This window comes from Hibiscus syriacus, unplaced genomic scaffold (genome assembly GCF_006381635.1).
Source record: "Hibiscus syriacus cultivar Baekdansim isolate YM2019G1 unplaced genomic scaffold, ASM638163v2 tig00110303_pilon, whole genome shotgun sequence".
NCBI classification, from domain to species: Eukaryota; Viridiplantae; Streptophyta; class Magnoliopsida; order Malvales; family Malvaceae; genus Hibiscus; species Hibiscus syriacus.
Window position 1 is genome coordinate 2,552,965 of NW_024062672.1, and position 25,236 is coordinate 2,578,200.

The following is a 25,236-nucleotide window of genomic DNA, read 5'->3' on the forward strand; positions in this document are numbered from 1 at the left end:
TGTAAAAATTAACTTCAAAGAAATCACTACATTTTGGCAACTGGGCGTAAATCGGAAACCATACTGTATCACAAGGTCAATCACCAGACCTTACCTTTTATTAATCCCTATTTTTAATCTACATCATAAGTTGGTCCTTCACTCCAGGGACAATGTGAAAAAAGTATTTAAAATCAGGGACTAAAAATGCTTCATCTCATCTGAAAAGATTAAACGCCAACAAATAAAGTGTTCAGAATCAAATACTAAAAAGCACGGCTGAATTTAAATTATAATTATGTTTAATAATTTGATTAAAATTAAATAATAAATATAAACAAATTATCTAATAAACTTAAAAGATAATACAGTTAAGAGTAAAAACAAAAACAAAAAAAAAAGTTATTTAAAATATTCCCCATAATTAATCTTAATTTAGTTTTAAATTGTTCATATTTAAAAAAATGTGATCTAATAATTTTTATCTTTGATGATAAATTGTATTTGCAATATTAAATTATTAGATTGTAATTTTTCAAAGAATTGATTTTTTAATGATTTATATTATTATTTTTAAATACACTCATTATCTCTAAATAACCTATGATCTTCAAATGAGGATTTAGAATACAAGGATTCCATGACAAATGCTCAGTCGTCGAGACTCGAATCTTACCGCAGACTATTTAAATAATTTTCGATTTATAGTTTATATATAGTTGGAATGATTTGTGGTTATATTCATATTTGAATTTTTAATTAAAAATTTAAAATACATTGATAGTTTTAAAAATGATAAAGAAATTGATTTCAATTTTAAATATCATAATTCCCATTATTCTAAAGATGTACAAAAATTGATGGTGTAAGAACAGTAATTGACCTCTCATCAACATTTAAAAGAATACTTTTTTTTCATTTCTATAATCTCTCTTGACCGACCCATCTCCCTGATCAAGACTCCAAAACTCACCCAAAAACGTCTTAGCCGCATCCAAACTCGGGAAATATGTAGGCTCCAAGAATATCTGACTCAATGAGTCCCCGGGTTCCGAACTCGCCACCGCCCGGTTCGCTTTCGCTTCCAAACTCCCCATAACGATCATCAACACTTGCTTGTATCCAAAGAAGAATCGTTTCAAGGCCGCTTCGATAGCTTGCAATGCTTGTACCAGAGAGACCTTATTACCCTCTGCTTTCTCGGTGTACAACCTCATAGCGGCTTGTTGAATCCTGGGCCCACCTTTAGGATCAACCTCGACTCCCAGAATGAACGGTACCTTATGTTTTAACTCCTTTGACAGTTTCGTAATTTCAACCAAACCTTTCGATCTGAAACAAAACGCCTCCGTTTCGTTGACCGATTTTATCTGCAACTGGCTTTTAAGGTGAAGGAAATCGTCGGGGTCCATTAAAAGATGGAGATCTTCGATTTCCTCTAGAAGTTTCCAGATATTTTCCATTAAATAACAATCGCCGGCAGCGGCTTCGAAGCTTCCGGCGTCGATCCTCGAAGCGATGCGTTTCAACAATTGTTTCCCCGTTTGGATCCACGATTCAAGAATCTGATGCGTAGTATAAAGCGTTGCGTTCTCGGGGTTGTCGATGTGATCGTACGGATTAGACTTAAGCGCATGGAGTTCGTTCGGCTTGCAAACGGTGTCGTAGTCAAGGTTCGGCTTGCCGGAGAGGTTCGGCTCTCCCAAGCCTAACGTGTAAGGGCACCGTCTCATCTCGCACTCGATAGAATAGAGGATTTTCTGCGCTACGTCTTGAGATTTTTGCCACGTGGCGAGCCGAGGCAATAAGCTGGCTTCGCTCGTACGATTCACCACCGTCGTTTCTCCGTTAATCTTCCAAACCTCGGCGGAGCTGCTCTCCCGTGTTAGTACACCGCTCGAAGATGTCAGATCGACGATCGGTGCTGTTCCCACTGCAGTTTTATCGTCGTTCTCGTCTTCGCAGAGCATAGCGATGACTTCGATCTGACTCGTGGTAAGTGACTGGAGTCGACGCGTCCACTCTCGGCGATTTAAGTACGGCCTTGGATCCGATAAAACGATCGAAATAAACCGGAACGTGATCTCCAAAGCGTGCAAAGCCGGCTTCAAGACGCCTACGTTTGGCCAAGCGGGGAACTCTTTAGCCTCCCATAACTTCCTCAGCTCCGGGAGGCGGAGATAATAGTCGTAAGCTTTGGAAGCCGAAGGAGAAGTTGAGATTGGAGAGGAAACATTGAGGATACGAAACGGTGCCGGAATCGAAACCTGGAGTTTATTAGAGAGCTTAGGGGATTTGCTTGGGATGTTAGAAGAAACCATCTTTGCTTTCCAATCGAGATCCACCATTTTCTTCTAAACAATAAATAATGATTTTTTTATAAGCTGGGTTTTCGAGTTTGGGATTTTTTTTTTTTTGAGTAATCGAGTTTGTCTGTTTGTGATTTTTCTTGACAGAAGGGAAGAGAAGAAGAAATTGGGTATTTATAAGGCGGGCGCCTGAGAAAGAAGGAGGATTTCCAAAATTTTAATTTCCTTTTATAAAATATTTTTCCGTTGAAAAATAAATATATTTTGTTAAAGAAAAAGGAAAGCTTATCCGAAATGGATTTTTTCAGAGCAAAGAGTGGGATAGTCGGTGGGAAGGAATTAGGAAACTATGGTCGTATTCATGTGCTTTCTATCAACTTATTTTTACATTAATATTCTTATGGCATTTCAATATTATTTTTGAAAAATATTTTTAATATAACTCTAAAAAAATCATAAGTAAGTTTGTTATGCAGATGTAGTCAAAGAAAAACTTAATTCAATTTTGATTGTAACACATTATTTATGTTAATCTCTCAAGGTAGTTTAATCATCAAATTTGTCCAAACGTATAAGCTTTATGCCAAATTAACATTCCAAAATGAAAATTTATATCATAATTAAAAAAGGATAAATGTCAAAGTTATATACAAAATGGAATTTCCAACTAAGTTGTGATAATATAATAAAAGATGGTTTTATTCTATATCTATTTTTCGGTTTAAAATTGGGGTGAGTCTAAATATATCAATAAATGAATTGTCCGTCTAGTTCAGTTGGTAGAGCGCAGAGCTCTTAACCTTGTGGTCGTGAGATCGAGTCTCACGGTAGGCAATTCATAATTCTGACTGTCGAAGGTCTACACGGAAACTACTCTCAACCTGGCGTTAGTGGCAACTTACTATCTTACCTCCCCCTTACCCCATTACATATAGGAATAGGGTCAGCTAATTTTCTAAATATACCAATAAATCTACTAAACAAGCCAACTTTTTTTATTTTTTAAATAAAGTTTTTTTTTTAATAGTTAGTGAATTTTTAGTGGTTTTTATTTAATGGGTAGTGGGTTTTTAGTGGATGATTATTTAATAGGTAGTGAGTTTTTAAGTTAGATAAAAATTAATAAAATAATAATAATAATAATACTAATAATAATATTTAAAATATTTTTTCGACTCATACAAAAACGAGTGTCTACAATTACCACTCTTTGCACATTCTTGTGTTAACAAGGATAAGACATAGAAGAAAAAGACAATCAATTTTTGTCCGATAAATGAAACATGTGATATAAAACAAACATTTTTATGTTATCAAGGATAGGACAAAGACGAAAAAGACAACCAGTTTTTGTCCGATAAATGAAACATGTGACATAAAAAATATATCTAATAAATTATACTCTCTAAAATACGCTCAATCAATTATATCTTTATGAATACATAATATAAAAAATAAATTTTTTAATAAATAAATTAGAATAAAAGTTATTTCAATAATAATATTTTTGAATAAATTAGGTAAATAAAAGGGAATTAATGTTGAAAATGATGATAAGAAGATAAGTGAAACCCCACGCCTAATTCCCTTTTCAATCATAAAAAATGAGACCTACATTTAATATATCTAATAATACGCTCAAACCTAATATATTAAATAATATCATGTAGTTTTAGTAGTGCCCTAAAATTGTATGCAATTTGAATGTAAATATCGCGTAAATGGAACAACGAATCTGTGCGATGCTTCCTAATATCCTCACATGACGCAAAAAAGACAGCTCTAGCTGGGTCAAATATCGACGCCTAAACCAGCTGATAAACTTGTCCCAAACTTACGCCCATGGTTACCATTTATTAACGATTATGCCATTGTCGGCTTACCGCCTTCTGGGTTTAGAGTTAGGTACCAGATGCCACCGTTGCTGTCGGAGGGAGCATATTTTAAGGCTGATTTCAAGGGGCCATGTGTCGCAACATGCTCTTGACTGCACCATTTCCCTCATTTATCTACTTTGTTTTTTTAATTATAGGTATTTATTTTTCAAAAAATATATAATATTTATATGAAAAGTTTAAATCTTTTAAAAATTTAAAATCAAAATTTTATCATTTAAACTTTCAACGTTTTTTCATAAAAGATATCATGTGATAAATTTAAACAACATAATTAGCTTTAAAATAATAAGAGTTTGACATGATACATTTTAAATTGAATTAGACATCCAATTAATGTATAACAACAATTAGTATAGAATAATTATGAAATATGTTGATCCTTTTCCGTAAAAGAATGAGAAACTGGAAGTAAGCCTATGAAATATGCCCTTTAATTGATTAAAAATTGTTTATGTATTTAACAATGTTATCCAAATGAAAAGAAACCAGTAGTTGTATGCAAATGCTTTGCTGTAAGGATAAGCAATAAGTCAGCAAAGCATGAGCTGGATATGGTATTGGTACACCATATTCCTTGTTCCTTCATAAATTATTAACAAATAACCCCTTTCCATATTCAATGCATTCATACTTTGTCTAAATTGTTCTTTTTTTTTTTACTTTCCAATTTAATAACCCAATTTACCCATAAAACTATTAATCAAATACTACAATCAAAATTAAATGAAAAATATTATCAACACTAACCTAAAAATAAATATAATAATGATGATATATTGACAATTACTTTTATCTCAACCTAAATGTGAAAAATATTACAAGAAAAAATATATATTAAAAATTAGCAATTAAATATTATTGTATTATAGTTGATTCTTATAGGCATGCATTTAACCAAGTTGTACATATGAAAGAGAAAATATCAACAGACGCGTAATTTAAAATATAGGAATCGACATTATAAATAACAACATATATTTTAATCTCGATTACACCTGTATGTTAATGTAAATTCTTATCTTCAACCAAAATGTAAGTTTTAATGAAGATTCGATTTATTTAATGTTTTGACAAGAACATGAAAGCCGATTAACTTAATTAAAGTTTAAACTAGAGAGTCAACTCAGTGTCGGTTCACATTAAAAACTCGAACATAAGAAGTTGGATAAACGAAACCTTAAAGTATAACCACTACAGTTAATCCTTGCTTTAATTAAGAATTTCGGACATAAGCATCACGTTACATACTCTTACATCATACACCTTTAACGATTAAAGAAGACCGGCACGGATCATCTTTATTGGTAACTGCTAGTATCAATAATAAATTTATTAAATTAGGAGCCAAAAGGCCTCTTAATACATATTATAAAGTAGCAAAACACAACTTGGTACGACCGGTCTGCCTCTTTGTTTCAAGGCTCAACACGTTCCTCTTGTAGTAGTGGATAGGCATTTAACAATAAGTGCTTCCCATTTGCATCCAAAAAAAAAAAAGTGTCCACCGTCCTATAGGATGTAAATGAGACAAGACGAGACGTATAATAAATTATTTAAAATAATTTTGATAGATATTTAATTCGAATAGACTCGATTTGTACTCGAGTTCGACTAAAATTCTTAATGAATCGAAATAAATTATTTAATATTCGACTTGAAAAGTTTGCAAGCAATTCAGTGCCGGACCAACAACCAGTTCAACAGAGGAAACCACCGTATCAAGTGAAGGAGTCGAAGCAACATCAAAGAATGAGGTGAAGAAACGGACAACCTCACTATGTATATCATCTCTCTGGTCTAACCAATCACCCTCAGAATTATAAAGAACGCGAATCAAGTTTCTACGACGATGAGATGATGATGAAGCATGAAAATAAGCCGTATTTTTGTCACCATTAGCAAGCCAACTAAAAAATATCACATCAACATGCATGTATTAATCGTTAGTTAATTAAAAAGTTAATTTAAATAAACATTTGAGAGTTAATTTTAACATTATATTTTATGTTTTTATGTCATTAAATATGAATTATTTTTTGTTTAAATTATTTTAAATTTGAATTAAAGTGATGATAGATAATTAAAATTTCAGTTCAAATTAATTTTTATATTGAGTTTGTAACCCCCTAGACACAGCCTATGCGTTTCGACTAAGTTTTACGGATTACATTAAAAATTCTTAAAACATTTTCCAAAACATTATTCGATAATTTAAAATCATATTACAAATAACAATTATAAAACTATAATAAAATAACGATAAAAACTCAACTCGTAAATTTAAAACTAAAAGTGACTAAGTAAAATAAAACATATAATAAATCTGTACGGTAAATTGAATATTAGTAGCAAAAGGTAGTAAACATCATCATAAAATAAGTACTTCAAAATAAAGGCACATGTCACCATAATTGAAAGTAGTTCGGAAGATAAAAACATTATAACAAAAAGTTTTTCAAGAATGCGTCAATCCTCCGAGTGTTTGATTCAGGTGCCTATCTAAAAGTATCTAAAAGAGGTAAAACAATTTAAAAACTGAGCTAGGGGCTCAGTGTGTCCCAATAGTGCAATAAAAACATAATATGTAAAGCAATCAAGTAATAGCCCAGTAAAATATCATGGAAATCCTAATAAAGAATAAGTTTTTAAAACTTGTAGTTTACCCTCCTCCCGTACACCATATGTAGTTCCCCAGAACAGCATCCATAGGGCCTACCTTATACCCATTGGATATAAGGAGCCAACCTAAGGGAACATCTTGGGGCCTGAGAGCCTACCCAAGAAAGTTCTTGGGGCCACGGGACCTACCCAAGAAAGATCTCGGGGCCGTATAGCCTACCCAAGGTTTCCTTAGGTCTGTAAGGATTTATCAGCTTGATCAGAGTTGAACCTCCATTCTCCAGCCTACCCAAAGAAAACGTTTCAATAAAACAGTTCACATAATGAGTAGTAATTTCCATGATTCGTATTTGCAAAACCATATTTTCTAGTGAAACCAAATATTCAAATATCATGCATCATTCAGTCATAGTCTATAAACCATCAACCAGTAAATCATAATTTTCAGTGAAACATATTTCAAATCAAATAAAATAATAGGGTAGAACATAGGGAACACACCTCGTAAAATCGGGTCAAACATCAAATTTACTAAGCATCGGCCTCGTCACACTCTACTACAGTGCTTGAACCTAATTCATAGAAAACTGAGTTAATATCGAAGTAATTTCTAATCGGGGTATTCATAAAGTTAACGGTTCATACGAGTGACTATCGGCCCACGAGGTTTAGCAGATCGAGAAGAGTTTGGTCGAGCTAGCGAGCGATCAAATGAGTCTTGTGTACCTTCAAATAACAACAATTAATCAGTCTCAAGTCTTACTTTAATTATTTCGAAATTAAAACACTTAATTACATAAGCATATTTGGGTTTGACGGTTAATTTGGAGGCTTTCGGGATTGAATTTGGTAAAACGAACTTCAAAATCGAACTCAGGTCGTTGAAAAACATAAAATATGACATTTCAAAAATTTTGATATTTCAATCAAAGTCAACAGTCAGACTAGTCAAAGTCCACGGTCCGACCGGTCAAAGTCAACGATTTGACCGTCAAAGTCAATGGTCTAACCGATAAGGTCAATGGTCTGCAGGTCAACGATATGGGTCAGGTCAACCTGGTTCAGTTCTACCTGAACTGATTTCAAAAATTTCCTGGATTGACTGGAGACCACCACGCGCACTGTCGGCGCGTGGCGGTGCGTATGGCGGCGACATGGGCCATTTTCACCGGCAGATTACTCCCATGTCTTCTACACACTCCAAATTACCAATATTAACCCTTAATTTCAACAACATAGGCCAAACAATTACCGGAATCTTCAATCGAACTTACCCCCAACGACGGTCGACGATGGTACATCAACAAGGAACGAAACTGATTGGGTTTTTCTCTCACAACACCGGTGAATGCAATGGAGACGGCGGTGAGGCGATACAACATCGGAGGCTGCCAGAATCGTTGAAGGGATACTCAGCGACGGGGTTTTCGACGGGGCTTTTCTTGGCTCTTCCACATCGAACGACGATAATTCACGATGGGATAAGGGTTTGGGTTTTGATTGCCAATCGACGGTGAGTCTATTGGTGGTGTCGAAATGATGAACGGTGATCGGATGGTGGCGAATTGAGGTGGTAAAGAGGGTCGATGGGGGAGATAAATTTTAGGGGTTAGAGATTCGGGTTTGATTTGGGGGAAATCTGGGGTTTAACCGATCGAGGGGGTAAGTTTTTTTTCAATGAGTAATAAAAATAGTAAAATTTGTGTTCAAGTCCTTGAATTTTCTGCAACTTCCTAAAATGGTATGCAAGTTTCAAGATTTTACAATCTAGTCCCTAAATTTCAACCAAATAAATTCTAAATTTTTAACATTTTATTTTATTTCTAATTTTCTTTAAATTGGGGTGTGATAGAGTTCAAGTATTTAAGTATAAGTTTAAATTGATTTCTTCCGAATAGACATTTTCGGATGATATAAATATAAAAATTAAATATTAAAATCTACTCAATTAACTTTTATATATTTTCAAGCCAATCATGATGCTTAAGTAAACTTGAGGAACTTATCCGATGTTGAAAATTCTACGCACTCCCCCACATCCATTGAATATAAAATAAATAATTTATGTGTGCACTTCATGTCTACTATTTTTAATGTATGCATGATTATCACTAGAATTATTAAATATATTAGAATCTTAAGTCAAACGTGCGATATTATATTATTATACTATGTTTCATTTTATTAAATAAGTTATTTGGTGAAACAAATATTTTAATTCAAAAATTAATCTTAGGGTTTTTTTTTTCTCTTTAATGCGCCGCTCATTCTTTTTCTTGGTTTATCGGTGAAGGTATTAATCATAATATTAATTGTTGATCGTTGGTAGTTTTTTTATTAAATTACATTTTTTTAACTTTTAGTAATATATCTTTATTGTACGTTTCTGATTTTTATCGGTTGTTTGATTATTTTTTTGTTTATAATTTTTAAGGTTAGATTCGACATTGTCTCGACTGATCAAAATGATATTTATTTATTATTATGATGATCTTCTTTACTTTAGACTCTCATATTGGATTTGGATACACAGTTGTATTCGTGGATAGTTTTCTCACGTTGCTCGACTTTGATTTGTGGTTTGTCGATGATCTTTCAGTAATTTAATTTCCTTTTGTGGTTTGATTGTCGGTCGGTCAGATATATATATGTATTTATCTTTTGTTTGAATTATTTGATTGGATTTTTAATCTTTTCCTTATATGATTCTTGTACGATCTCAAGTCATTAGTTTTGTGTGTTAATGGCCATAGAAACATACGTATTTTGTTTACAATTATAATTGTAAACTTTCATTGTAATTCTTAATATTTTCTATTTTTAATAGAACTAACGACTTCCGATGCAAACAAATAATAAGTTATTTGGTAAAAGTGGCATTATATTATACATTATATTTCAATAAAAATTATTATTTTACACTTAAGTGCTGATTTAATATTTTATTTATAATTATAAAAAATAAAAACTATGAAATAATTAAACACTTGAAATCTCAAAAAAATAATTAACTTCTTTTTATATATTTGGACTGTTAAAATGTTTCATGATTTTGGGTTTTTCTTCTTTTAGTTATAGTTAGTTTTTAGTCCCTTAAAATATATATTTTTTATTATTTCGGTCATCAGTTATTTTTGTTATTTTCATATATAAATACTATACTTACTCTTAACGATAAAAAAATATATATAAAAAAGTTCATTAAATAACCATTTCACTCTATTTAGAAGGATACAGATTAATTTATTTAGCTTCAATAAAAATATATATATATAATCTCATTACAATATATGGATTACTATGATGTTTTTTTTAATTAATGAGTGATATCTGATCTATTGACCGACTAATCTAGATCGGATATTGCAGAGACGAAGGCAACCCTCCCAACCTAGTTTGCTCCATTCGCAAACGCCAGGATTTAAAACTTTGACCTTACTTAAGGGACTTAGTGCTTCATCCCATTAGACCAATATGTTGTTGGTGATTACAATGTTACTTTCACCGTTACATTTGTATAATATATACAAGTATTCATATATTTCGACCACACATTTAATTATGTAGAGCTAGATCATTGATTAATTTTATCAATTCTATTATTAAAAAAATATTTATTTGAGAAAATACGTGTAAGTCCGGGCATCCATTTGTTTTTGTCGTTCAAATTGTGAATCACAGTCCACAAGAAGGGCTCTCCTTGATAAATTAAAATTTTGGAGAATTAGAAACCTAAACTTGTAGGACAACCAGTCTTAATTCATACCTAGAAAAACAAATTAAAAGAAACACCTTGGACCTAATCCAATTTTATGTGATTTGTAGCACACCAAACTTTAGCCTAACCAATGTTATGAGACCAACATTTTATCCAAATACTGTTGATTCATGCTTTGAAATCAAATCATAATCTATTTGTAATCATTCTAATGCATGTTAGTTGTCGTTTTTTAATTGGTTGGATACGGTTTTCATATAATGAAACAATATGGTATGGGAAAGTCTAGTCATGTCTTGTGGATACATATAGGAACAGTGAATTCGAGATAAATTTTTCAAACACCGAGTGTTCGAATTACAAAGGACGATTCCTCAGTTCTCTTTCAATGTTAATGGAAAATACATATATCGACAATGATAGACGATAGTCCAAGCTAAAAGAAATGTTAAAATGCCACGTTAGTATTTTATCTAAATTTTAAGGATCAAATTTAAAAATAACTAGGTGCCATGTCATCAAATTAATAGTAATTACCGACTTAATGATCTAATTGTAACAAATTTGTAAGATAAGTTTTAATTTTGGTGATCAAAGTAAGACAATACAAAAACAAAAGTGACCTGTACAATAGTTTACCCATACGTTAAAGAACTATGCTATTGGTTTATTAATTTTTTTTACACATTCGGGTTTATTAATTCTTGTTCAAATGTCATATTTCTACAGATTCAGACACCTTATAATCTTAATATAAATTTCAATAAATTGTCCAAGTGTCCCATTTGAATAGAAAAGCACCTCTAAAAGTACATACCAGACGCCTTTTTCATATAAATTTTAAGTATTTATATCCTACAAAAGAACATTGCCTTTAAAGTTTTCGAGTAGTTGGGGCAACCAAATCAAATAAAATTAGGACATTTGTCCCGTAATTAGATTTATCCCAGAATGTTAGAATACCCTTTATTCCCGAGTTTTGTTTTTAACTTCCGGAATTATAAAAACAATCTTGTTCTATTACGATTAAGCATGCATAACTTAACGCTGCTATAAATCTTAATGTACAGTAACGAATAAGGGAAATCAGCAAAAGAAATAGAAAATGAGTTGAAAAATCAAATTACCCAAACTTGAAAGCGATCCAGGTACACAAAAAGTGACGAGAGAAATAATCCAAGCACACTATTGTAGTCTTACGAAACAAGTAATCCAACCTTCGTCGAAGAGACTAAATCCCACGATAAGTCTTACGAAACAAGTAATCCAACCCTAGTCAAAGAGACTAAATCCCATGATAAGTCTTACGAAACAAGTAATCCAACCTTAGTCAAAGAGACTAAATCCCATATCGTCATCCGACTCTTCTTCAGGTTCTGGTTTCTTCTCCTCCAACGCAGCAGCAGCGGCGGCAGGAGCTGCACCACCACCGCCAGTAGCAGCAACAGGGGCAGCAGCAACTGCAAACTTACTTGGATCCTGGACAACAAGCAAACATTTAGCTCATAATATTATGGTAATTAAAAAACGATGCACCAGATAAAAGAGATGATTACATACCGCAAGGTACTCCTTCACTTTATCAGCCTGAGGGAAAGAATACTCCGTTGCAACTGCAACAGACAAGACATTTTTGTATGCATTGATGAACATATGTGGTGCAGCGGCAAGAGTTGGGTACGAGATGGCAAGAGACAGTGCAGTAACCATGGAGACACCAGTAGCAAATTTCTCGATCAGGTCTTCCTCAGTGAGATCCAGGACCTCAGGGCTAAAGACGGACCCGTTGTCATAAACAGATAAGACAATGAGACCATATGAGAAGGGCCTAATTCCAAGCTTGGCAAGAAGAGCTGCTTCAGAAGAGCCGACCTTCTCACCCTTCTTGATAAGCTCCACAGGGGTGATGATTTCAACAGTACCCTTGTTAATCTTGGTCGGAATGTTGAGCACCTAAAACATAGAACAGCTATGATCAAAACTGAGCACCAACTCAAACAAGTAGGCACATGAAATGAGATGGAACACAACTTCCAAAAAACAGTGACTGTACCTGGAAGAAAGAAGTCTGTGATGGGTCAAGTCCAGTGTTGCCTGGTGGAACAACCACATCAATGGGTGCAACCAGACCGACGCGAGCAGGAGCACCAACCTGTTGATATCAGAACAATGAATTCATTTCACAGAGATGCAAATTCAATAGAAAGGAGCAACTTAATTTAATCACACTTCAAAATAACAAAAAAGCCTAAAATCAATGTGAGTTATATATTTCCTAAATTTTAGCAATCTATACAAAAATTATTGAATGATATAACAATAACCTCGACTTCCTATAACTGCAAATGTTAAACAAATTCATTAATATACATAACAATAACCTCAACTCCCTATGATTGAACATATTAAACAAGTTTATATCTTGTTAAACTATAATAATAGCAACTGTTTTGATCTTCAAGTAATCGCATCATCAAAAAATAAAAAATAAGTGGCAAAATATATTCAAATGTCTATTAGTAAAGTAAATCAACAATATCATACCTTGTACTTGGCAACATCCTCACTGACTTCCTTCAAGTCGCCCTTGGTAAAGATCAAACCAACATTTCCCTGTATCATAAATTCTCAGAAAATCAGTTACTTTGTGTATCAAACACTAAAAATGCAATATTCTATGTAACTCTAAACTACCTGGAGCAAAGGGATGAGGTTAAGAAAAGCCTGGTTCCCGGTCTTCTCAGCATGCATCCTAATCGACCTCTTCATCATGGTGTTCTTACCCATGAGAACAATTGAGTCACCTCGGAGACCTTTGCGGATGTTCTGGAGCTGGTTAGAACCCACGTTGTCGGCGGCGGCGATTAAGATCTGGGTGTACTCGTCTAAGAGTTGGCAAAGCTTCGCATCGTAGGCGACTTTCTTTTCGGCCTTGGTGGGTTTCACTGCCATTTTCTACTGGTTAGTGAGGAAGAAACAACGTGTAAAAGAACAAAATCGAGGGCCAAGACGATGCCGGACGGTCTGTCAAGGCGGACAGGCAAACAACGCCGTCTCTTTAACCTCTTACTGGATTTGAGAATTGTTGATGAAGAAAAACTGGGTTACAGTCGGTTTATATAGAGGGGAACTAGGGTTCTTGTGTTACTTATTCTGGGTTTGAATCTGGTGATTTTCAGCCCATTAATAACACCTTACAAGGTGATCAGAAAATAACCCATTTCGAGTATCAAGAGTTTGAGGCCCAAGATTGAATCTTGAGACTTTTGAGGTCCTGGGATTATCATCGAGGCTCATAGCTGATATTGGATCCAAGATTATTGTTAAATCCTTTGCTAAATGCTTCCTGATTACGAAATGATTGGCGAATCCCACTAAGTTAATTGATGCTTGGAATCTTTATTTTTCAATCCCGAACTTGTTCTTCTGTTGTTCGCCATCATCATTGTGACTCGCAAAGGCGTTCTTAAAGAAGAACAAGTGGGAAATAATTAAGAGCATGGAGGAATCTAAATGATAGGCCAATCTAGGCTTTTTTGCTTATTTTATGCATTCAAAACAAAATCCTCTTGGATGCCTCAAAACATTACATCCTTATCGCCTATGGATAATCAACGTAAAATTATCTTAATGATTCTGGAGCCACCTTAATTGTCCTTAATGACTTAAGGGTCGATTAAGTTAGTACTTAATCATTCTAATGCCTTTTCGCTCCTTCCGCGTTCTGGGTGGCGGGATGCTGCGGTCGTCTTAATGTTAATTCACCAGGTTTGTGGATATCATAGAGACTGATGTTTATGTTATGAACCAACTGGATTGATCAGTTTGGCGTTCTGATTTAACAGTTTATTACATTCGGGTTTGCGTGTATGCCACTGTACTTTGTGTGGGAGAAAGTGGTGGGCATGCATGACACGAAGAGCATATGTTTGAGGGCGGCATGCCGGTTACCGGTGGTGATACCGATATGGTTCTTGGCAATCATATTTCCTTTCTTCGGTCCCATCAATTCGGCTGTAGGATCGCTTCTAGTCAGCTTCACTGTATACATCATCCCTGCCTTGGCTCATATGCTCACTTATAAATCAGCCTCCGCTCGACAGGTGAATACATTAATGGCCCACTTTCTTTATTTCCTGCCAAATACGTGCTCAGCCTGGCTGGCATTGGCGAATGCTTCAATTATATTGCTAGCCTGTCATATGATCTAACCAGTTTGGTAGATCAGTGGTAGGGATTACCCTTTTTCGACCTTAGAGAGGAATCATCGTTGTGTGAATTATTGTCGTGTGTGCAGAATGCGGCCGAGAAGCCTCCTTTCTTCCTCCCTAGCTGGACGGCGGTTTATGCAGTGAACACATTTATTGTGATTTGGGTGTTCGTAGTTGGCTTCGGATTGGGAGGTTGGGCTAGCATGACGAATTTCATCGAGCAAGTCGATACATTCGGACTCTTTGCCAAGTGCTACCAATGCCCTCCCTCGCACTCATTGAAACATCACTGAACTAGAACTCGGATTTTAGACCAAACCATTTCTTTTTGTTACATATAGCAATCTTTTTAAGCATGTATCATACTTTGGTCTGCTATAGTTTATTCTCTCTTTCTGCCTTGCATCCCAAGTAATTAGTGGTTATGGTCAATTGAAGCAAAAGTTGTACTTTTAGGATGACGATGTTCAAAATTGGGCAGTTTCTTCAAAATACTATCATTTTCACTGAATCAAATCATCAAATGTATTCTTAATTGCACACACAAATCAAATCATAAAAAAAAATTGAATTGCAAATTGCATATTAAAGAGGTCTTACACAACCATCATCTTTGGTTGAGCATGCGAGAACGAGTATTTGAATATCTTGTGAATTGAAACATAACATCATTACCAAGCACAACTTTTCCTTGTTTGATTCAAATCCTGAGTTTTTCTATAACCTCTTGGTACTCTGGATTTATTATGAAGACTAGGAGCAGTTCAATAAATTCAAATCCAGAAGCTTCTCAAAGTTCAATCAACAAAATCTATGGCGTCTTCTCAAACAATGACGCCCAATTGGGTCCCGATTTCGTCTTCAGGGACTACCGAAATGGAGTTGGTTCGAGGAGTTGCAAGGCTCTTCGTGTTCCTTGTGTCGTAACCGGTTTTCGTCCGGGCACGAAATATTAAATTTGGCGGGGAAATTGATGTGAATAAATAATTTTGAAAATAATTTGTGAGTCGCCATCGGCCTTTTGGGTCAGGTAGGTCGAATACCTAAAAAATATCTTTTGAAAGAGTTTTTAAGAAAACATCAATTAAAAGATAAACTGATCTGCGTTTTAACCAAAAATTCGTTCTTTTTAATAATAAAAAGGGATTCGTGGTCGGTTACGTTTAGGGAAGGATTAGCACCCCTACAACGCCCAAAATTGGTACTTTTTAATTATAAATTGTCTCTATTATTAAAATTTAAAAATTCAAAAAAAATATATTTAATTTATAATTCTATTATTTCAAAATTATATAAAAAATATTTATTTATTTAAAAATATCAGAAAAGAACTTCTAGGTGCCTTAAGACAGCTCTTTTCTTTGATATTGATAAATATTAATTTAAATAATATTGTTTAAAAAATATCAGAATAGGACATCCAGTTGTATTAAGACTGTCCTTTTCTTCGATATTAAAAATAAACATTAAAATTTATTCCAGATTTATTATATATATATATTTATGAATACATAAAAATATTAAAAAATATAAACAAATAAAATTAAAACAATAAAAATACCACTAAAACAATATATTTTAAAAGCAATAAAATAAATGAAAACTTATAAATTAAATGACTAAATTATAGTAAAAATGAAATTAAAAACTTAATTCAATATTAATCAAAGTTATAAGGATTAAATATGTTATTTCTTTATTTTATTTATTTAGTGACTAAAATAAAATTATCTAAAATTCGGATATTAAAATAAAATAAATTAAAAATATAAACTAAGGATTAAAATATTATTTATTAAAATTAAGGGATTAAATCTGTAATTTATCCTAAATATATTATTTTAATATGAAGGACTAAAATAAAAAGAAATTAAAATTCGAAAACTGAATTAAAAATATTATAAATTCAATTTAGTGACTAAAATGTAAATTTTACAAATTATGAGGACTGCGGACAGGGTTTAACTATTGTATAATTACGCGCATAGTCCTTCCCGAAACGACGTCGTTCGGGAAGGCCTATATATGGTCCAAAACCGGCTGGCCCGAAGGGCCAGCCTTCATTTTTCATTTCATTTTCTCTCTCTAAACTGAGAGAGTTTTAAAACTCTCTCGCCTATCTCTAGCTTCCCTCACCGGAGGGAAGCCGGTCACTGGACGGCAACCGTGTGCCGCCGTGATTATCACCGCCGGCCACCGCATCCGGTGGCCGGAAAAAAATATTTTTATACTAATAGATAGATCGGACCGTCCTAAGGACGGTTCCGGTATTATTTCCTCCTAAAAAGCTCCCAATCGGAGCGAATCTACAAAAGTACCTTCGGTGTTTCGAAGGTTCCGGTGAGATCCGGTGACGGTTGGGGTTCTCCGATGACAGGGTAAGCTTCTTTCCTCTCTTCTCTCTTTTTTTCTTGCTGCGTTGATGTTGACTGAGATCGTTGGTATATTTTAGTATATTTTTTCTCTGTTTTTTTTTCCTCTCTATGTTCTCTCTTTTTTTCTGTTTCTGTCTCTGCCTCTGTCTCTGTTCTTTTTTTCAGGTTGGGGTGGTGGCTTTTATAGCCACCACCGTTGTAGCCGTCGGACCGGTTCGAAGAATGCTCTTTGGTGAGTCACCGGATTCCCAGTGGTGACTCACCGTTTGGGGAAGACGTGTGCGGCTACGGAGGCGGCGAGAAAGTGTCGGCAGTGAAGGCTTCTGGAAGCAGCAGCGGTGGCGCTGGGACGTGTCCCTAGGGTATAGATACCCTAGGGTTTCCTCTGGCAAACTGTGGACCGTTGGATCAAACCAGATCCAACGGCTGGGATTGAAGATGGCGGCTGGTTTAGATTAGGGTTAGGAAACCCTAACTGGAAACCCAAATGTTTAGGGTTTTTGGTTTGATTTGGACCGGTTCTGGTTTGTTTGTAACTGGGCCGGTCCAGTTGTAATTGGTCTGTAATTATTATTTATATATATATGTTTAATATATATTTAATAATAATAATAATGATGATAATAATAATAATAATAATAATAATAATAATAATAATAATAATAATAATAATAATAATAATAATAATAATAATAATAATAATATGGGTAAAAAATTAGTATCTTCAGCTGCCCTTCTTTGTTCATTCTTGTGTTAACAAGAATAGGGCAAAGATGAAAAGATAATAAATTTTTTTATCCATTTGGCTTCACTTGATTATAATGGAGATATTGAATAAATTCTTCTCTTTCTTCAGATGAGTTCTTCTCATTATGAACTTTCTGCTGGGGATGATGATCCATCAAATGATGAATTCAAGCAAAAGATTGAACAAGTTCTTCTCATTATGAACTTATTCTTCCTTCTTCAGATGACGAGTTCTTCTCATTATGAACTCTACCTGGCAATGTTGATCCATTAAATGATGAATTCAAGCAAAAGATTGAACAAGTTCTTCTCATTATGAACTTCTTCTTCCTTCTTCAGATGACGAGTTCTTCTCATTATGAACTCTACCTGGCAAAGTTGATCCATCAAATGATGAATTCAAGCAAAAGATTGAACAAGTTCTTCTCATTATGAACTTCTTCTTCCTTCTTCAGATGACGAGTTCTTCTCATTATGAACTCTACCTGGCAAAGATAATCCATCAACTTGATGAATTCAGAAAAAAGGTTGAACAAATTCTTCTCATTATGAACTTCTTCTTCCTTCTTCAGATAAGTTCTTCTCATTATGAACTTTCTCTGGAAAAGACTGATCCATCAAATGATGGATTCGGGTAAAAGGTTGAACAAATTCTTCTCATTATGAACTTCTTCTTCCTTCTTCAGATGAGTTCTTCTCATTATGAACCTTCTCTGGAAAAGATAATCCATCAATTTGATGAATTCAGGTAAAAGGTTGAACAAATTCTTCTCATTATGAACTTCTTCTTCCTTCTTCAGATGAGTTCTTCTCATTATGAACTTTCTCTGGAAAAGCTAATCTTTCAAATGATAGATTTGAATCTTTGCTAAAATCTTTGAAATTCCTGTTAAAAATTCAACAAGAATAAAATGAATGAAAATGCACCTATTTTTGTAAACACCTAAAATATGATGCATGAATGTTAAGTTATTTGATTTCAGATTGGTGAATTGAGTATTTCTTCAATTGTAAAAACCCAATAGATCTTTCTTCTTCAAAACAAAGAATCTATCATCTTTGACAAATGTAGATGTAGATATAATGTCACAAAACCTCTTGAGAATAAAACTCAATAGTATAGGCTCTTGAAAAGCTTGCATTCAGGCAACATGTTGATTCTGATAACAATTCATCTGATTATGAAGTGACCTTTCAAGATGATTTCACAGATATCGATAGTTCTTCTAATACCGAGAAATCTTGACTTCTGATTCTGATGAGGAGAATAAACTGTTATACTTGACAAAAATGGGATTATCATGGGCTGAAACTTCAATAGCCCTGGAGAAATGTGGTCCAGATTCATCAATTGCAGAATTGGCAAATTTTATATGTGCCGCTCAAATGACTAAGGCTGCTGATGCACTTCTTCTGGTAAAAAATAGGAAGTCATTATGCAATGATCCCAATTACAAGCAAAGGCAAAACTCGGGCTATGATTTTTGAAAAGGAAGAAGCAGAGGAAGCTTGAAAAGAAGCTTCTTAATGAAGATAATCATGCAATTCATCTTTTAATTCCAATGATTGGTTCTGTAGTTCTTACCAAACCAGATCAGATAACTCAAAGAACACTTCCAGAAGATGCTATTAGCAAATTCATCTTCCAAATTCAATGATTGGTTCTGCCAAACCAGATCAGATAACTCAAAGAACACTTCCAGAAGATGCTATGAGCATATTCATCTTCCCAATTCAATGATTGGTTCTGCTAAACCAGATCAGATAACTCAAAGAACACTTCCAGAAGATGCTATTAACAAATTCATCTTCTAAATTCAATGATTGGTTCTGTCCAACCAGATCAGATAACTCAAAGAACACTTCCAGAAGATGCTATGAGCACATTCATCTTCCATTTAATGTTTGGATTAGGATATCACAATGCTTATTCGATGTAGAGCCAGAATTTGTAGATTCGAAGCATTTCCATGCTACTACACTGAAAAGGGCTATATTCATAATTCTGCCAATTAAGAACAGATTTTCTCTTTATTCTGCTTCCTCCATGTGCTGATGCTTTTCCATTGACAAAGAAATGATGGCCTTCCTTTGAGTGTCCAGAAGTATTTTCTTGATGAATACTGAAAATGGAATCTAGTATGGGTTGGAAGGAATAAAGTTGCTCCACTTGAACCTGATGAGGTGGAAATGCTTCTAGTTTTCTTTAAAAACCATACACAAAGATCTGTATAGAGACATATTTCCCAGTGATATCAATGTCTTGTTTCCTTTTGTTGGAATCAGTGCTGCAAAGATCACCTTCTATTGTCTTAGTATATTTTTGAAAACAGATGTGCAAGAACTGAATGGTGATCGGTTGGAGCAATTGATGAGTAGATTTGGCGGATTCGACTTTGTTCAAGATGGTGATGATTTGCTTACTTTGTATTCCATGTATTCAAAAGTATTAACATAAAGTGATATTCAGAAATCTTTAAATTATTTCAAAATTATGTTAATTCAATAGAAAAGAATAAATTGAATTTCCAAAAATAAATTGAATCTCAAATAAATTGAACTTGAAATAGATATAATTGTATTCAAAGTTATGGCAAGCATAAGAATAAAAATTCAAATGTCTCAACAAATTATAAGCATAAGTATTTCTAAATTAATCAAGTTGATACAATTTAGAGTAATGATGTAAGCTTTTGTCTGGAAGATCTCAAACGTTGTCAAAATGCTTGTAGATGTGAAGTTTCTCCCAAACTGTCAAAATCTTAAGAGGGTTCAATTGCCAGATGCCTAATATCAACCTGCATTTAAGCCGCCTTTTCAGGTTTTCAACTCAAATCCTCCCTTTGGTTACAAGATGCCCTTTGCGGGTTTTCACCTTGACCCCTTTTTCTTTTTTCCTTTTTTTTTCTTTTTTTTTTCTTTTTTTCCTTTTTTTTTCTTTTTTTTTCTTTCTTTTTCTTCAAGCATAATATTTCTTGACAGAATCCGAGTTTATTGGATTTCTCAGAATTTTTCCATCCATTTCTGCCAAGATCAATGCTCCTCCGGAAAAGGCCTTTTTCACAATGTATGGCCCTTCCCAATTAGGCATCCATTTCCCACGGAAATCTTTATGTATAGGCAAGATCTTTTTTAGTACTAGATCACCCTCTTGGAATTCTCTTGGATGTACTTTTTTATCATGAGACTTCATCATCCGTTTTTGATACATCTGTCCATGGCAAATAGCTTTCAATCTTTTCTCCTCAATAAGGTTCAATTGATCAAATCTAGCTTGGATCCATTCAGATTCATCCAATTTTATTTCTTTCAATATTCGGAGCGATGGAATCTCAACTTCAATTGGTAAGACTGCTTCCATCCCGTAGACTAAAGAAAAAGGCGTTGCCCCAGTAGATGTTCTAACAGTAGTTCGGTATGCGTACAGAGCAAAATGTAACTTCTCGTGCCAATCTTTGTAAGTTTCAGTAGTCTTTGTAATGATTCTCTTGATGTTCTTATTTGCTGCTTCAACTGCCCCATTCATTTTTGGACGATACGCCACTGAGTTTGAATGTTTGATCTTAAACTGTGCACAAAGTTCGGTCATCATTTTGTTGTTCAGGTTCAGATCATTATCTGTAATGATCCTTTCTGGTAGGCCATACCGGCAAACTATCTCTTTCTTTATGAATTTGCAGACTGTGGACCTCTTAATATTGGTGTATGAAGCAGCTTCAACCCATTTGGTAAAATAATCAATTGCTACAAGGATGAAACAATGTCCATTCGATGCTTTTGGTGTGATTGCACCAATGACATCTATTCCCCACATAGAAAATGGCCAGGGTGCTGTCATTACATGTAAAGGAGATGGGGGTACATGAATCTTGTCTGCATATATCTGGCATTTATGACATTTTTTTGCATAATCAATGCAATCTGTGTACATAGTAGCCCAATAGTATCCATATCTCATTATTTTTCTGGCCATGGAAAGACCATTTGCATGTGTTCCACATATTCCACTGTGTACTTCTTTAATGACGTTTCGAGCTTCGCTGGTATTTAAACATCTCAATAGCATTTGATCATTGCTTCTTCTATATATAATCTCTCCATCAAGAAAATATCCAGCAGCCATTCTTCTCAAGGTTCTTTTATCAATTTCCGATGCATTTGGTGGGTAACTTTGATTTTTGATATATTGCAAGATATCATGATACCATGGTTTACCATCTACCTCTTCTTCCACACTATAACAATGTGCAGGAATTTCATATACTTGCATTTTGATTGGCATCATATCAACTTTCTTAGTTGTTTGAAACATAGCAGCTAATGTAGCCAAAGCATCTGCCATTTGATTTTCTTCTCGAGGGAGATAATTGAAGGTAACTTTCTCAAATTCCTTCACTAATTCAAGGGTAAAATTTTGATATTCCAACAATTTGGGATCTTTTGTTTCCCATTCTCCTCGCAATTGATACACCACTAACGATGAATCTCCATATATTTTGAGAAATTTGATTTTTCTTTCTATAGCTGCTTTCAATCCCATGACACAAGCTTCATATTCCGCCATGTTATTGGTGCAAAAGAACTCCAGTCTACTTGTAAAGGGATAATAAACATTTTTTGGAGAAATTAACACTGCCCCGATTCCTCGTCCCAAAGCATTGGATGCTCCGTCAAAGTAAAGCTTCCAAGTTGATAATTCATCATTTGTTCTGACTTCTTCATTCATGGATATGCACAACAAATCTTCATCGGGAAAATTGAAGTTCAAAGGCTGATAATCATTTGATACACGACTGGCCAGAAAATCAGCTATGACACTTCCTTTTATCGCTTTTTGGTTGACATATACAATATCAAACTCAGATAATAACATCTGCCATCTAGCCATTCTGCCTGTCAAAGCTGGTGATTCCATTAAGAATTTCAAAGGATCAAGTTTTGATATCAACCAAGTAGTATGGTATAACATATATTGTCTGAGTCTTCGAGTAGTCCACACCAAAGCACAACATAATTTTTGTATTGGTGGATATCGAACTTCACAATCAGTAAATTTCTTGCTCAGATAATAAATAGCTTTTTCTTTTCTTCCAGATTCATCATGCTGTCCTAGTACACATCCCATCGAATTTTCGAAGACCGTCAAGTAGAGAATTAATGGTCTATCAGGCATTGGTGATACTAAAATGGGGGCATTGGATAAATATTTCTTAATAATATCCAAAGTTTCTTGACATTCTTCATTCCAGACTTCAGGATTGTTCTTTCGAAGTAATTTGAACACTGGATCACATTTGTCAGTTAATTGAGAAATGAACCGAGATATATAATTTAATCTCCCCAAAAAGCCTCGAACTTCTTTTTTTGTATTGGGTGGTGGAAGATCTTGAATTGCTTTGACTTTATCTGGATCAATCTCGATTCCTTTTTTGCTGACCACAAATCCCAAAAGTTTCCCAGAAGTTACCCCAAAAGTGCATTTAGCGGGGTTGAGCTTTAATTGATATCTCCTCAATCTCTGGAAAAGCTTTCTCAGATTTTGAATATGTTCTTCTTCAGTTCGGGATTTGGCAATCATGTCATCTACATATACTTCAATCTCTTTGTGCATCATGTCATGAAACAAAGTTACCATGGCTCTTTGATACGTTGCCCCTGCATTTTTCAATCCAAATGGCATCACTTTATAACAGAATGTGCCCCACATGGTTATAAATGTTGTTTTTTCCATGTCTTCAGGATTCATTTTTATCTGATTATATCCTGAAAATCCATCCATAAATGAAAACCATGCATGCCCTGCAGTATTGTCCACCAATGTGTCTATCTGGGGTAATGGAAAGCTATCTTTCGGACTAGCTTTGTTGAGATCTCTGTAATCCACACACATTCGAACTTTTCCATTTTTCTTTGGTACGGGAACAATGTTGGCTACCCATTCTGGGTATTTAGATGCCTGTAGGAAACCTGCATTGATTTGTTTCATCACTTCTTCTTTGATTTGCAACAACATTTCTGGCCTCATTCTTCTGAGCTTTTGTTGAACCGGTTTATATTCTGGATTGATTGGAAGCTTGTGTATCACTATATCTGTGCTTAAACCGGGCATATCTTGATAAGACCAGGCAAAGATATCTTTGAACTCTTGAAGGAGATTTATCAATTCTTGTTTTATCTGGATTGTCAGAGTAGTACCAATTTTCACCTCTTTTATTTCTTCATCTGTTCCCAAATTCACAGTCTCAACCTCTTCTTTGTGGGGTAGAATTTGTTTGTCTTCTTTTTCTACCAATCTTAATAGTTCAGTAGGAACATCACATTCCAGTTCATCCTCACACCCATTGATTTCTTCCAGACATATAGGCTGCTCTAAATTTATCACTGGATTAAATTTAGGAATGCACATGCTATTAACATGGTGACACCTGCAAATTTAAATCGGACATATTTCCGAAAGAATATAGTAAATTTATGAAATGTAAGAATGTAATAAAATGTAAAGAATGATTGCCATCTGAAAATTTTAAAGAAAGTTCCTTATATTTAACATAATTTCTTTTACAAGATAACAAAAAGTTTTCATATTTTTGAACTAAACATAAAGATTAGTTCTGAATATTACTCTGCGTTAATATTAAAAACTATAGGAAGATCTTCAGTGGTCCAATTGGTGAGTGTTTCTCCAGGAAGACATGGTCGAATCCTATCCAAGTATTTGCCAGTTTTGTTGTCATTCATGATCATGTTGATAAATAATCCATTCATAGCTTCTTCAACTATGTCTTGATCTTTCGTCAACTTTTCTTCTTTAAAGGCTTCAACAAGCTGCTGTTCTACATTAATTGTTCATCCTGATCTGAATGTGGTCTTCAACTGTGGGAAAGACATGTGTTTCCAAAGGATTTCTCCCCCTTTCAATTTTGCCTTTCTGTCTTCACATCTTCTTTTCATCTCTTTGTTCTTTTGCTGAAGATTGGGCTTAAACCCCAGCCCAAAACGGTCTTTTTTCATCTTTATACTGATAGGAACTGAAATCCCTTGAATATTCTTTCCTAGACCTCTCCCAGCTTTAGCTCCGATGCCTAAAGTTTGTTGTACCGTCATCTTGGTGCAATCAGACAATCTGGGATATGGGATTTTGCTTCCTTCTGCAATAAAGGTTGCATTTACAAATTCAAGAGCTCGAAAAGAGCATTCAAGAGCATCATCATTGGTGTCGATATATGGAACATCGCTGGTTACAGACGCAATGATTTCTTCTTCAGCACCGACGCATATTAATTGTCCATCAACAACAAATTTCAATTTTTGATGTAATGAAGAAGGAACGGCTCCTGCTGAATGAATCCATGGCCTCCCTAATAGACAATTATATGTGGG

General features: G+C 34.3%; 3 protein-coding genes across 4 annotated transcripts; 1 reads left to right on the top strand and 2 right to left on the bottom strand.

Annotated features, from left to right (window-relative positions):
- Positions 1-814: 814 nt before the first annotated feature.
- On the bottom strand, positions 815-2,405 carry LOC120116796 (nematode resistance protein-like HSPRO1). The gene is made up of 2 exons (XM_039137216.1): positions 2,292-2,405; positions 815-2,261 (listed from the first exon to the last, which is right to left on the bottom strand). The coding sequence occupies exons 1-2, from the start codon at positions 2,325-2,327 to the stop codon at positions 876-878; spliced, it is 1,422 nt and encodes a 473-aa protein (XP_038993147.1). The 5' UTR covers positions 2,328-2,405; the 3' UTR covers positions 815-875.
- A 9,434-nt stretch (positions 2,406-11,839) lies between these two features.
- Positions 11,840-24,736, bottom strand: LOC120116797 (60S acidic ribosomal protein P0-like). 2 transcript variants are annotated; one of them, XM_039137218.1, is made up of 6 exons: positions 24,731-24,736; positions 13,218-13,478; positions 13,068-13,136; positions 12,577-12,675; positions 12,084-12,476; positions 11,840-12,002 (listed from the first exon to the last, which is right to left on the bottom strand). In XM_039137218.1, exons 2-6 carry the CDS (start codon positions 13,473-13,475, stop codon positions 11,850-11,852), a joined length of 972 nt encoding a protein of 323 aa, XP_038993149.1. In that variant the 5' UTR covers positions 13,476-13,478; positions 24,731-24,736; the 3' UTR covers positions 11,840-11,849. The 2 variants fall into 2 exon arrangements, with proteins under 2 accessions (XP_038993149.1, XP_038993148.1); XM_039137217.1 differs by lacking the exon at positions 24,731-24,736 and having other exon boundaries at positions 13,218-13,631.
- LOC120116888 (auxin transporter protein 1-like) lies at positions 13,536-15,108 on the top strand. The gene is made up of 4 exons (XM_039137277.1): positions 13,536-13,632; positions 14,194-14,291; positions 14,369-14,626; positions 14,821-15,108. Exons 1-4 carry the CDS (start codon positions 13,536-13,538, stop codon positions 15,025-15,027), a joined length of 660 nt encoding a protein of 219 aa, XP_038993208.1. The 3' UTR covers positions 15,028-15,108.
- Positions 24,737-25,236: the final 500 nt, after the last annotated feature.

Excerpts from the sequence above, each read along its gene's own strand:
- LOC120116796 (XM_039137216.1), bottom strand. The coding sequence starts at position 2,327 with ATGGTGGATCTCGATTGGAAAGCAAAGATGGTTTCT. Across the intron at positions 2,262-2,291 it reads GGAAAGCAAAGATGGTTTCT|TCTAATAAACTCCAGGTTTC; the intron begins TCTAACATCCCA and ends TCCCCTAAGCTC.
- LOC120116797 (XM_039137218.1), bottom strand. The coding sequence starts at position 13,475 with ATGGCAGTGAAACCCACCAAGGCCGAAAAGAAAGTCGCCTACGATGCG. Across the intron at positions 12,676-13,067 it reads AGGATGTTGCCAAGTACAAG|GTTGGTGCTCCTGCTCGCGT; the intron begins GTATGATATTGT and ends TGATATCAACAG. Across the intron at positions 12,003-12,083 it reads AAGTGAAGGAGTACCTTGCG|GATCCAAGTAAGTTTGCAGT; the intron begins GTATGTAATCAT and ends CTTGTTGTCCAG.
- LOC120116888 (XM_039137277.1), top strand. The coding sequence starts at position 13,536 with ATGCCGGACGGTCTGTCAAGGCGGACAGGCAAACAACGCCGTCTCTTT. Across the intron at positions 14,292-14,368 it reads TCTTAATGTTAATTCACCAG|TTTATTACATTCGGGTTTGC; the intron begins GTTTGTGGATAT and ends CTGATTTAACAG. Across the intron at positions 14,627-14,820 it reads AATCAGCCTCCGCTCGACAG|AATGCGGCCGAGAAGCCTCC; the intron begins GTGAATACATTA and ends TCGTGTGTGCAG.